The sequence below is a fragment of the Vidua macroura genome, chromosome 3, assembly GCF_024509145.1.
Source record: "Vidua macroura isolate BioBank_ID:100142 chromosome 3, ASM2450914v1, whole genome shotgun sequence".
In the NCBI taxonomy this organism is placed as follows: domain Eukaryota; kingdom Metazoa; phylum Chordata; class Aves; order Passeriformes; family Viduidae; genus Vidua; species Vidua macroura.
Genome location: NC_071573.1, coordinates 70,201,663 through 70,213,104, shown reverse-complemented (window position 1 = coordinate 70,213,104; position 11,442 = coordinate 70,201,663). Strand labels below are relative to the sequence as shown.

Genomic DNA, 11,442 nt, shown 5'->3' with positions numbered 1-11,442 from the left:
TTTGCTTCTTCTCTTTAGTGTGATGTTTGTCCACGTGAGAAGCTGTCTCTTTGCCCGTGCAGCTTAAGGTTTTTGAGAGCCTCTGGTAAAAGATGTCAAACATCTTTTTTAAATTCTTTTTAAATGTGTCGACCAGATCTCCCTCCCCATAGAAGGACTTGTGAGGCATTGCCTCCCTTTGCAAAAGCTGCCTGCCTCTTCCCTGTGTCATGCTGGTTTTCTTCAAATTACTTTTTTGATACAGTTAACAGTTTATATACATATATATATATATATATATATATATATATATATATATATAACCAGCCAGCTAGATGCCCTTTTCTGATTTCTCTATTTGGGCATAACTTCAGGTTTTTAAAGGATGCTTTTTAACTTGTAGCAACCCTGACCAAGTTGGTTAGCTATGTTCACATTCTTTTTAAGACTTTATAAAACCTCCAAGATATGATTAGGCCTGGGCTGGAATAGAAGTGAAGTGTAAAAGTCTTGGAGAAGTAAATTGCAGGATTTAGAGACTCTTATATCTATGGTCTTCTCAGCTATATGCTGAAGACTCTAAGAAAATCCATGTTTTACTGTCTCTGTGAGTGAGCTTCTCTGTGAATCCTTTAGATGGAGAAAATGGCAAAAAAAAAATTAAGTTTTGTTCTGGGTTTCTTTATTTCTGGGTGGGCAAACTTGGTCCTACAATCCAAGCGCAAGAGCAGTCACCTCAACTAAGATTTTAGAAGTAATGAGAGTTTAACAGGAGGAAAAATTGGGACTGCCCATCAAAAACTTGGATGCAAGGATGTGTGGGATAAAAGTGGGTAAATAGAAAAAAAGAAAAACACTACAAAGCTTTCCTAATAATAGATTACAGCACACTAGCCAGACATTTACAAAAACGCACCAAACCCTACTTTCTACATCAAGGAAGTGAGTTGACCTAATCTGACTGGACTTCAGGAAAACATTTGTTAGTATACTACTTGAAAAAAAAATAAACTGAGGAAAATAGCAGTTGCTAAATTAACTCTTAATATGAATAAAAGCTTGTGAAGTAGTTTGGAAGGGAAAGTCTCAAGTAGCAGAAAGTTTATAGTGAACTTCCTTAAGGAATGATCTCAGACAGATCTTATTAGTTATTTTCACTGACTACTTTAAATTTGGAATGATCAACTGAGGATACAAAGCTGGGGTACTGCCTGCACAAAGTGGGACTGGAATATTGTATAACACAAGGCATGAGAGTCACTTTACATGATACGCTTGACTCAGTATCCTGGAACTCTGCCTATACCAAACTTAGGAAAAGTTCTTCAGTATGGTATTTTCACTATAAAGACGAACCAAGTAGTCAAGTTTCTCAGTTGTTCCGCAGGCACAGAAGTAAAATATATAAAATAAAATTGCTTTATAAAAATTCTACAATACAAATGCCATGTAGCCAGTTCCAAGGGAAGGCAAAAAACCAAAAAAAACCAAAAAAAACAAAACAAAACAAAACAAAACCAAAAAAACCCACCTATTTTTGATTGTTTAATTAGAAACAGTCATAATGGTATCTAACTTCCACAAACATGAAGAAAATCCTCCAGATTCTTCTATTAAAAAAAAGCAAAAAAGAAAATTCTTAGTTTTAGATGCTATTCAAGAGTGCCACACAAGTCTTGTACATCTGTTCCTCCTTCAATTTCACAGGCATCACATGTTAACTGGAGATTAACCTACAAGATCAATAGAAACAATATAATGAGACATAAGTCCATCTCCTCTGCTGTTCCTATAAAAATATTTCAGAATTTGGCCTCTTGCTCCCAGAGCTGTCAAATGAAGCCAGTGCAGGACAGCGAATCAGAAGTGCTGTACAAATTCTGGAAGGCTTACCTGAACTAACACACTGTGATGTGCTGGAGGTAACCTAATCCTAGAGACAGTTCTGTTTCATGAGCCAAGCTAGCTCACCTGCAGTGCCCTGCGCTGTATTGTGTGCGTGTGCCAGCTCACATCCATAGTCGTGCAAAGTGCAGAGATTCCCAAACAAATCTGGACATGCCGGGAAATTCAGGGGAAGCCCGTGGCTTGTATGAAAGTGATGACACCCTTTCATAAAAAAAGCCTTTTGACACCCTTGTCATGCAATACCACTATGATAGTGCAAAGGTCAAGGTCACAAGCTAGGAATGAAGAATGTTTGCTGTCAGTATCCATAAAAAAGGGTAAGTTGGATGTTTTGGTCAGTCCTTAAGGCTTTTAAGATGTTGAAAGCAGATAGCTTTAATATAAAAATAAATTAATTAAAAATCAAAATATTTGTTGCTTTGTATCTAGGAGGCATAGGAAGGTATTAACAGCACCATAAGAGGCACTAGCAACATCTCATCTGGATCACTGTGCTTACTTCTAACCCTGCAGATTAAAAAAGATTTACTGAAAGTGGAGGCAAAAAGGAGGGTTAGGAGAACGGTCGGTGAAAAGCACTCTTCTCTGTGATAGGTACAGCACAGCTGGTTTGGCTGAACTGAGGCTGAGCAGGTTTTGGCAATAAACTGAAAAACTCAAGGGAGGACACATGGGAATGGATTTTATACTGGGTGAGAGAAATGCTCTTTAAACTGAAGTCGAAGACCTTGAAGAATGTGAGAGGTTCAGCTGGTCATGATATACATGATCTGAAATCTTTAACCATGAAGAGGAACAGATAAACAGAGGCAAGCTGATGGCAGGGGTAGCTTTAAGATGGAGTCCAGTGTCTCTGCATGTTAAGTTGAAGAGTGCAACACGTCTGCCTGCGATAGAGAGGATCAGGCCCCACAGTAGAGGAGGTCTTCTCCAGTCCTGCCCACTTCGTCAAGGACAAAGCTGGCTATGAAAACTCTGATTTTCAAAATATGTATCAAATTTACCCATTTGTCACCAGCCAGTTTATCACCACCCGCTATCTTATATTCAGTAGTGTTACACAAGAGTGTAAATTAATGTGGAGTGCAATACTCCTAATTATTACAGTTGGGGAGCAAATGGGGCCATGCATATGCAAATATCTAATTAGTCACATTGTGGTTGTCTGTCTGTGGAAATACCCTGTGTGACTATGAAATCACACTGCCTGCTTTGGCTTATACAATGATGTGTGTTGCTGTGAGTCTTGCATAAGGAGAATTAGTCCTTCTGTTTTAATAATACTGCACCATTCTGCTCAATTCTGAGCCCTTAATCTTGCATCACAGTGAAACATTGTAACAGCAACACATAATTGTCTATTTTTACAATTTTCTGTTTTGTAAAATGCTAATTCCTGACCTCTGCTGAATGTGTACATTAGATTAATCTTACCTGAAAAGAGTTTCAGTGCAGCTGTAATAGAAAAAAGAGTATGACTTCACCTACCCAGGAATTTTGGGTTTCGGTCTTCTTTTCTCAGAAGAATGTTATCGTTTCACTATGACACATTTGTAGTTTCATGAGTTCTGTTTGCTTTAGCCTGAGATGACCTGGCCTTATTAGTTCCTTCTATACCCTCCAGTTTTGGTGGGGTCCCAAGGGCCTCCTTAGTGGTATTGCAAAAGGAAATCCCCATAAACCACATAAATCCCTAAAAAAAGCTGATGGCAAAACTGAGCAGATCTCTGTTCGGGCAGGCAGCGTCCTCCCCTTGCGCAGCGCTGCCACGGGTGTCGATCGCAGCCCTGCAAAGAGACAGAGGACGGCACAGCAGCCAGTAGGTTCTGCTTGCTCTCCATGACTGAAAGGCCACCCTCACCCAGAGCACTTTTTCTGTATTTGCTCAATTTTAAGATACCTCTTTGCTGCAATTTCCAGGGGAACATCATCACTGTGGTGCTTCTGTAATTTACAGATAAAGGGTGACAGAAATGTGGTTTGGAGGACTGGGCACGATATAGGGTTGTGTTCACTAAGGCTGGCAAGATACCTGCCTTTCTGCTCAATTTGTAGGGCTAACTGGTTTCCGAATTATTACTACTTCGTTTTGAGGAGCATCAGCAATGGATCAATAAAAAAATGTGCTTCTGTGGTTTTATAAATACCTCTACCTTTTCTCCAGAATGCAATAATTCCTTATCTTACTGCTTATACACAGCAATTTAAATTCCTCCTAATTACTAACTAATTTTATGATTAATTTCACTTCCTTCCCCCTCTCCCAAAATGCAGACATGTATATTCTTATGTACATACGCATACCTCATCAAAATTATTTCAGCATAAGCGTGAATACCACGAACCAAAAGTTTGGCATCCCTGCTACAGTGAAAGATGACTGCCACCTATGGGTAAGAGCTCATGTTAACATATTTAGATAAAATTTTAATATTGTTCTTTTTAGTTAATTCAGTTTGTAATTACCTACAGGAGAGAGTTCTGATTCATTTGCTTATATTTTGTCAACAACAATCACTGAAAATCATCCTCTGAAAGTTAGGTATTAGACCAACTCCCTTACGAAGGAGCATCAGCTTTACGACAAATAAAAAATGGGGTACGATGTTCTTATTTTTCTTATTATGAATAAAGACTACATAGAAGTGCTCTAATTCCCTATGCAAAGAAAGAAGACTTATTGCTATGCAGCTAGGTACAGCATATTAGATAAAGCTGTATTTAATGACGACTATAATTTTAAAGTTTAGCCGTCTCAAGGTTTTAATATTTTGCTTGCTGTTTCTTTTACTAAATAGATACAAATAGCTTAGCTGTGCAGTTCCATGAAAACGTGTGTATAATCAGTATGTCATAGTAATTTTCTTTTAAAAATTTTTCATTTTTCATAGTAAAATGAAAGCTAAGTGGGGGAAGGGAGGCAGTAGAAAAATGTATGTCCCGATTACGTAAGCCTCCATTTTTCTGATAATCAATCTGCACAGCATTTACCTTGAAAACTCAAAAGAAAGTACAGACTGGAAAGCCAAATTTATCATATCAAAAATACTTTTTTCTGATTCAGTTTTCAGGTATTTAAAAGCAAACAGCCTGACAATTCTGTATATCTGACTACCAAAGAGAAAAGCGCTCGATTACGGCTGCTATACTGTGGTAAGCTGCATTAAAATGGACACTACAATCTCTTTCTCAGAAATACCATATGTAAAAATTGCTGGAAGTCTAGCAAATTAATACATGTATTTCAGTTTGGGAAAAAATCATTTTGCTCCAGTAAACAGAAGCTAATTGTAGCCATAATATTTCTCCCTTTTGGGGCTGGGGCACAGTATTTCTGAAGGAAGAGAGACGAACTTAACAAAAGAGAAAATTATATTAAAAGAGAGAGCAACTAATACAAACAAAAAATAAGTGCAATACTGTTTTTTAAAAAAATATCCCTTTTAAAGTGATCTTAGTCATGGGCCTTCTCATTCGTATTGTATTTTGCTAAATATGATAATCGGCCTATCTAAAAAACCCCAAATCAGTATTACACTAGTGCTCACCTCCTCCATTTTCACTACATAAAATTAACACTAAACCTATATTATAAACTTGCAAAATACTGTAAAAGTGGTCAGTAAATGTTGCTCAAATATCTGAGGTTCACACATCACTATTTCATGCTTGCTTTCTAATGGCATTGGTACCCTTTAAAATCTACATAATTCAGACGCCTTCAGTAAAATCTTTGAGCTTCATAGAAAAAAACCTTCTTCTAGGTAAAGTCACTGCTCCACAGTACTATATTAGTGATGTATTTTCCTGACGTATTTTAGGCCAAAAATAGCATTCTTCAATTTACTTCTTTGTGTCCACTTTGGCTACCGAATCAAACTGTCACCGGTCCAGTAACATTCCCCTGTATTTTCAAACCACAGTTTAAACTTAAACCACTCAGTCTCCTTTGATGGGAACTTCATATCAGACAGAAATTATTCCTTAGCACGTTTGATGAATCCAGCTTAAAATAAAACACCAGAACTGCATGAACATCTGTGACAAATGACTTGTCTCAGTCATCCTGCTCTTTCTTATTTAATCTCGCACTGGAGTACAATTTCATAGGTAAACTGTTTTATAGTGCAGACCTCCTCCCACCAACCTACTGCTTGCAAAAGGAATTAAAAAAAATATTTTCTATGTGTCATACCAAAATCTGAACAGATTACATTTTAACCTTTCAGAATAACTAAAAGTAGGAGAATGGAAATAAACAAATAAGCTAGTACCTCAAATTTACAAAAGCACAAAAAGGCAAAGAAATGTAGAAATGCAATAAAGGATTGTTAAACTAAAAGATCTGCTAATGGACTATGAAACAAACTCTCCTTTCCTGGTGACACATTGCTGAGTTACTACCTGCATAACCTACAAGTAAAAAGGAAGAGAAAATATTTTTAAGTATAGTCAGTATGACGAATTTTGAGATATTCCTATTTCAGTCTCTTTAAAACCAAGACCATCTTAAAAGACAGGGTACTCGACAAGATCTACATGATATTGGAAAATCCAGAAAGGTTTTTCCTGATTTTTTGCTGCCGAGGATCTCTGTGTTTTACAGAGGGAAAAAAAATTTCCACAAATCAGGCAGTGTTCTTAATTCTCTGACGTGCTTGCTGTTAATTTTATACCCTTACCGAATGACGAGTAAAATTCCACTTTCCAAGTAAAGAAATACAGAACGTCGTACCATAGCTTTTAAAAATGATACTTTCAGTTCTATATAGATGTCTCATCAATTTCACTTGAATGCTGCTTATACTGTATAACACAGATTTTACTTTAAATAATAGTACTTAATGCCCATATGGATTTTTTGTTACCTAAAAGCTTTGCTAGATTGGTCATGGATTTTTTTACTGTGCTATGTATTTTTTCGGTACTTAGTTATATGCCTGCATTTTCCAACAGACATTGAAAATACTACTGCATTCTGGTCTATTCCACTGTTTTGACACTGAAGTGCATTCAGATACCCATAATGTCCTTACAGAGGCAAGTAAAGAAAACAAAAAAAAAACAGGTTACCTTCTGATGTTCTGGAATGAATGGGACTTTATTCAAATGGGAAAAAACCTGTTTGTTCACAATAACTTAGTTTGTAGCTGAGAAAGAGAGCAACAGCCCTGGAATCACCTCACTGAAAATTCCAGAAATGCAAGGAGCTTCACAAAAAGTCTGCAGTTACCTTGTTTTTAAAGTAACCATGCAGAGCTGACAGCTATTAGCAGTAGGAAGGACTTGCATAACAAGGACTTGGAGGAAGGCTTAGTACTATCCATGCCGGAGTGATTTAAAGAGAATGAAGGCACGTATTTCTTTATGATGCATTATGTAACAACAGAGAGGGCAATGTGAGGCATTCAAAAATCTACAGGACCCACACTTGATCTCATTCTTGTTATTTATCAGACAAATATTTAATAGTGCTTCTAGCAGAAGGCTTAGGAAACACCAAGCGTAGGAATGTTAACCGGTATAAATTCGTTTGAAATGTTTTAGGTGACGTAGTCTATGTTTTGTGCATCTTTACGAAAATGTAATAGGCCCTATAATTCATCTGCTTCAAATTTCTGCAATACATGCAATCTCAGATAAAAATGTCAAAATCAGTGATAGCTGGACCTTCTGGTTTACATTAGTGAAGAGAAAACTGCTGTTGAGCTGACACATTGATAGATTACGAGTTCTGCTGAAGAATAGCTAAAAATGGTGATTCAATCTTGTCGCTACTATGTAAGAAGAATAACAGAAGTGGTGATGATACTCATGATATCATGTCTTTTATCAAACTCCTAAAGGGTATTGGTGCATCGGACACATTCCCTTCCTGAGAGCTTCTGGTTCCAAAAAAATACCTGTGTAAGTAAATGAAACTAAATAGGCCTATTAAAAGCTGGGATCACTTTGTGCCCTAAATTTATTTAAGCACTTATATAAATAGCAGATTGTAATAAGACTTTTTTTGCTTGGTGGGGGGGGGGGGGGGTCCTCTCTCTTTCTCTCTCTCTGTGGTTTTTTTTTTTTTTTTTTACAGTAGAGATGCTGGTCTTGTAATGACGAAATGGAGAGCTAGGAGGATTATGAAACACAAGTAACATGAAGGGCAAATCTGACTGAAAGAGAGGGAGAATATTATTCCAATTATTTAAAACTTCACTGTATTTCTTTACTAACTTAAATCAATACAGGTCACCTGAAATCTATATGGTGATACAGATGCATCCAAGATGCATATAAGATAATGCGGATCATCATCTTCTGCTAGGACAGTAAATAAAACCACTTGTATAATCATCTTTTCTGAACAGCTCCCGAATCTTTAGTTATGCAAAAAAGAACTTTTAAATGAGGCACCTTAAGTGCTTCTGCTATTCTACCCCTGGTCCTCTGTTATCTGAAACTTATGTGGTCGTTAATGCAGAAGTGAAGTCAGGTTTAAACACTGACTTCTGTTCCTCAGTGCTTCATACTTCCCTGTGCTGCTGCAAATCACCATGGAAAGCTCAAGATGGAGGGAACGGGGCCTGGGTGGCTTGTGCCTTCCTCCCACAAAGATCACAAAATGCTCCCGGCACTTACTTCCGACACATCCAAGGAGTTCTGCAACAACAGAAGGGGAAATAAGGCTTCACAGTCCTCATCTTTCACTGACAGGAAAAACAGGTAAGAAGGAGGAAACAGAAACATGGGGGAGGACGGGGGTAACGATTTCATTTTAGAGGCTCCCCTTTTCCAAAGGGAAATAAACCTTGACACAAACTTCATCACGTCACAGAGATGTAGACAGGTAGGCACCTCAGATTTCTGATAACTCGGTGGGATTGTTTCAGGGAAAGATTAAGTATTCATTTGATTTTTAGTTTTACATTTACTGGGGCCTCTATGGCAAGAATTTGCAGCTTCTCCTGCAATAATTAATGTTTCATGTTGCATAGGAATTTCTGATTACATAAAAAAACCCCTCTCCAACAAAACTGTGACTTAAGCTGTGTTCTTAATTTGATGATGAATGGGGAAGAAAAGCAGCAAGGCAGAAAGTTTATCACCCTACACTAAAATGTAGGGAGAACCATAAACCGAAATCAAATTTAAAAAACCAAAAAGGTCTCAGTCTTGTTCCATGTTTTTCCTACAATTCTTACACATGCATTTGCCTTTTGAGTATGCAGGCTGACATCTTTAGGATATTCAGGCAATGCATTAACACACTGTAGATACGGAAAAGAAGTCAGAAATATTTGTAGAGTGTGAAGCAGTAAACAGTATCCAAGAAGAAATGTTTTACGTAATGCTATCATGGCTTGACAGCAAAGTAGATTTGTACCATGTTCTTCAAGCTAGTAAGCTTGGTAACAAATGAAATGGATTAAATTTTCTGAGTTTGGAATGCAATTGATTTGTTTGTTCCACAGTGCTACGCAGCTCTTAAATGTACGAGCTCCTGCGGATGAAAGTCTGCTTTTAGGACAGGCCCCGCAGTGACAGGCTGCGGCATGGCAGGGAGAAGCCCAGGCAATTCTGGCGGGGCAGCGGCTGGCGATGCAGGACGCAGCAGGTACCCAGCCATCCAGCCAGCCCGCCTTACGTAAGGACTTCATTTTCGTTCGGCTACATCTCGCCGCCGCGCGAGACACGGGAGAGGAGGCTATTCCATCTCCCCGTGCAGCCCCATCCCCTGTGCCAGGCCCAACGACCGCATCCTCGCATGTTTTAATCTTTTTAATTTTTTTTTTTTTCTCTCCTCTCCAAACAGCACATCTACACAGTGGCGTTTACCTATTCGCTCGCGCCGTGGCTGCCACGCAACCTATCTGGGCGGCGGGCTGGCACAGCCCGCGGTCACCGGAGCGATGCCGAAGAGGAAACTCCCGGCCCCTCTTCGGGCGAGGGGCGCGCTGCGGGCCGGCTCCGGGCGGGCAGCTCTCCCTCCTCGGCGGCGGCGGCGGCGGCGGGTGTGCTCCGCTCTGCGGCCAGCGGCGGGCAGCGTCCATTGCAGCTCGGCGGGTCCGCGTCCGGAGTCCGGGGGCTCCGGCAGCCAGCGGGGGCACCCGGCCCCCGCTCCCCTAAACACCGCTGGCCAGGTGCGTTTATTTCTCATCCCGTCCTCTTCCCACAAATCCACCGTCTGCGGCCGCCGAGCCCCAGCAGCAGCCCGGCCAGCCCCCGAGTCACCACCGATCGCTCTCCCCTCTCGCTCTCTCTCTCTCTCTCTCTTTCCCTCTCGTTTCAAGCTCTCCCCGAGGAGGAAATAGAACAGCGGGGCCGCTCGTCCTGCATTTCACCGCGCGGGAGGCGCCGCCGCCGCCGGAACGCTTAAAACAAAGCGGAGAACAGTCACTTTCCACACTGTTCCCTTCCCTCCCCGCGCCGAGTAACGCGGCTGGATAGGGGAGCTCGCCTAGCAGGGATGAAAACCAAGGGGGGGGGGTGAAGGCAGGAGAACCCACCCGCCCAGCCCGGAGCCCCCCGGCTGCTCCCCGTTCCCGGCGCATCCCGGCGCACCTGACAGCCCGCCGCGCGCGCTGTATTTCCCTCCCTTAGCGACAGGGGAGGCGCGCGCCGGCCGCGGCCCCGCCATTGGCGGAGCGTAGCGGCGCGGCGCGACCATTGGCTGCGGCGGCGACCAATGGGGCGCGCTGTATCCGGGAGGCAGCGGCTGCGGAGCTATTTAAATCCTGCCCGGTGATGTCAGCGCGGGGGGAGCGCCGGGCAGGGCGCGCGGGAGCGCCGGCGGCCGCCGCCCCGCCTGTCAGGCCGCGTTAGGCGCGGAGCAGCGCGGCCGCCGCCCCCTCCGCGGGGAGTGGAGCGGGAGGGGCCCGGCGCACCTGCACGGCCGGCCCCGCCTCACAGAGCTGGCAGCGCCCCACTCCCTTCCCCGCTCACCTGCCACGGTGTCGCTCCTGGAGGGTGCGGGTTAATCCCGGGGTGCTGGGCGCGATCTCTGGTTGCGCGAGTGTCGCGCTAAGCCCTCGCTCGCAGAGAAAGCAGAATGGCAACTCTCCGCGCTGAAAACACTTCTGCCAGCTGTTCGGGGGGGAGGTACCCTCCCTGTGCTGTATTTGCACCCAGTGCCTCTCTGTGGCACTGAGCCCCTCCACTCAGGAAGGACACTGAGGGGCTGGAATGAGTCCAGAGAAGGGCAATGAAGCTGGTGAAGAGTCTGGAGCATCAGTCCTGTGAGGAGCAGCTGAGAGAGCCGGGGTTGTTTAGCCTGGAGAAAAAGAGGCTCAGGGAGTCCTTGTTGCTTTCTACAGCCACCTGAAAGGAGGGTGTAGGCAGGTGGGGTCGGTCTCTTCTCCCAGGCAACCAGTGGCAAGATAAGAGGGCACAGCCTCAAGCTGTGCCAGGGGAGGTTCGGAGAACATGAGGAATTTCTTCACAGAAATGGTGATTAGACATTGGAATGGACTGCCAAGGGTCATGGTGGAATCACTGCCCCTGAAATTGTGATGGAAACTTACCCATGATGCGATCAAAATGCAGGCATCTTACTTTACACAAAGGTGT

At 42.4% G+C, this 11,442-nt stretch overlaps 1 protein-coding gene across 1 annotated transcript; it reads left to right on the top strand.

Annotated features, from left to right (window-relative positions):
* The first annotated feature begins 8,620 nt into the window (after window positions 1-8,620).
* LOC128804951 (uncharacterized) lies at window positions 8,621-10,367 on the top strand. The gene is made up of 3 exons (XM_053973297.1): window positions 8,621-8,722; window positions 9,401-9,520; window positions 9,689-10,367. The coding sequence occupies exons 1-3, from the start codon at window positions 8,621-8,623 to the stop codon at window positions 10,250-10,252; spliced, it is 786 nt and encodes a 261-aa protein (XP_053829272.1). The 3' UTR covers window positions 10,253-10,367.
* The last annotated feature ends 1,075 nt before the right edge of the window (window positions 10,368-11,442 follow it).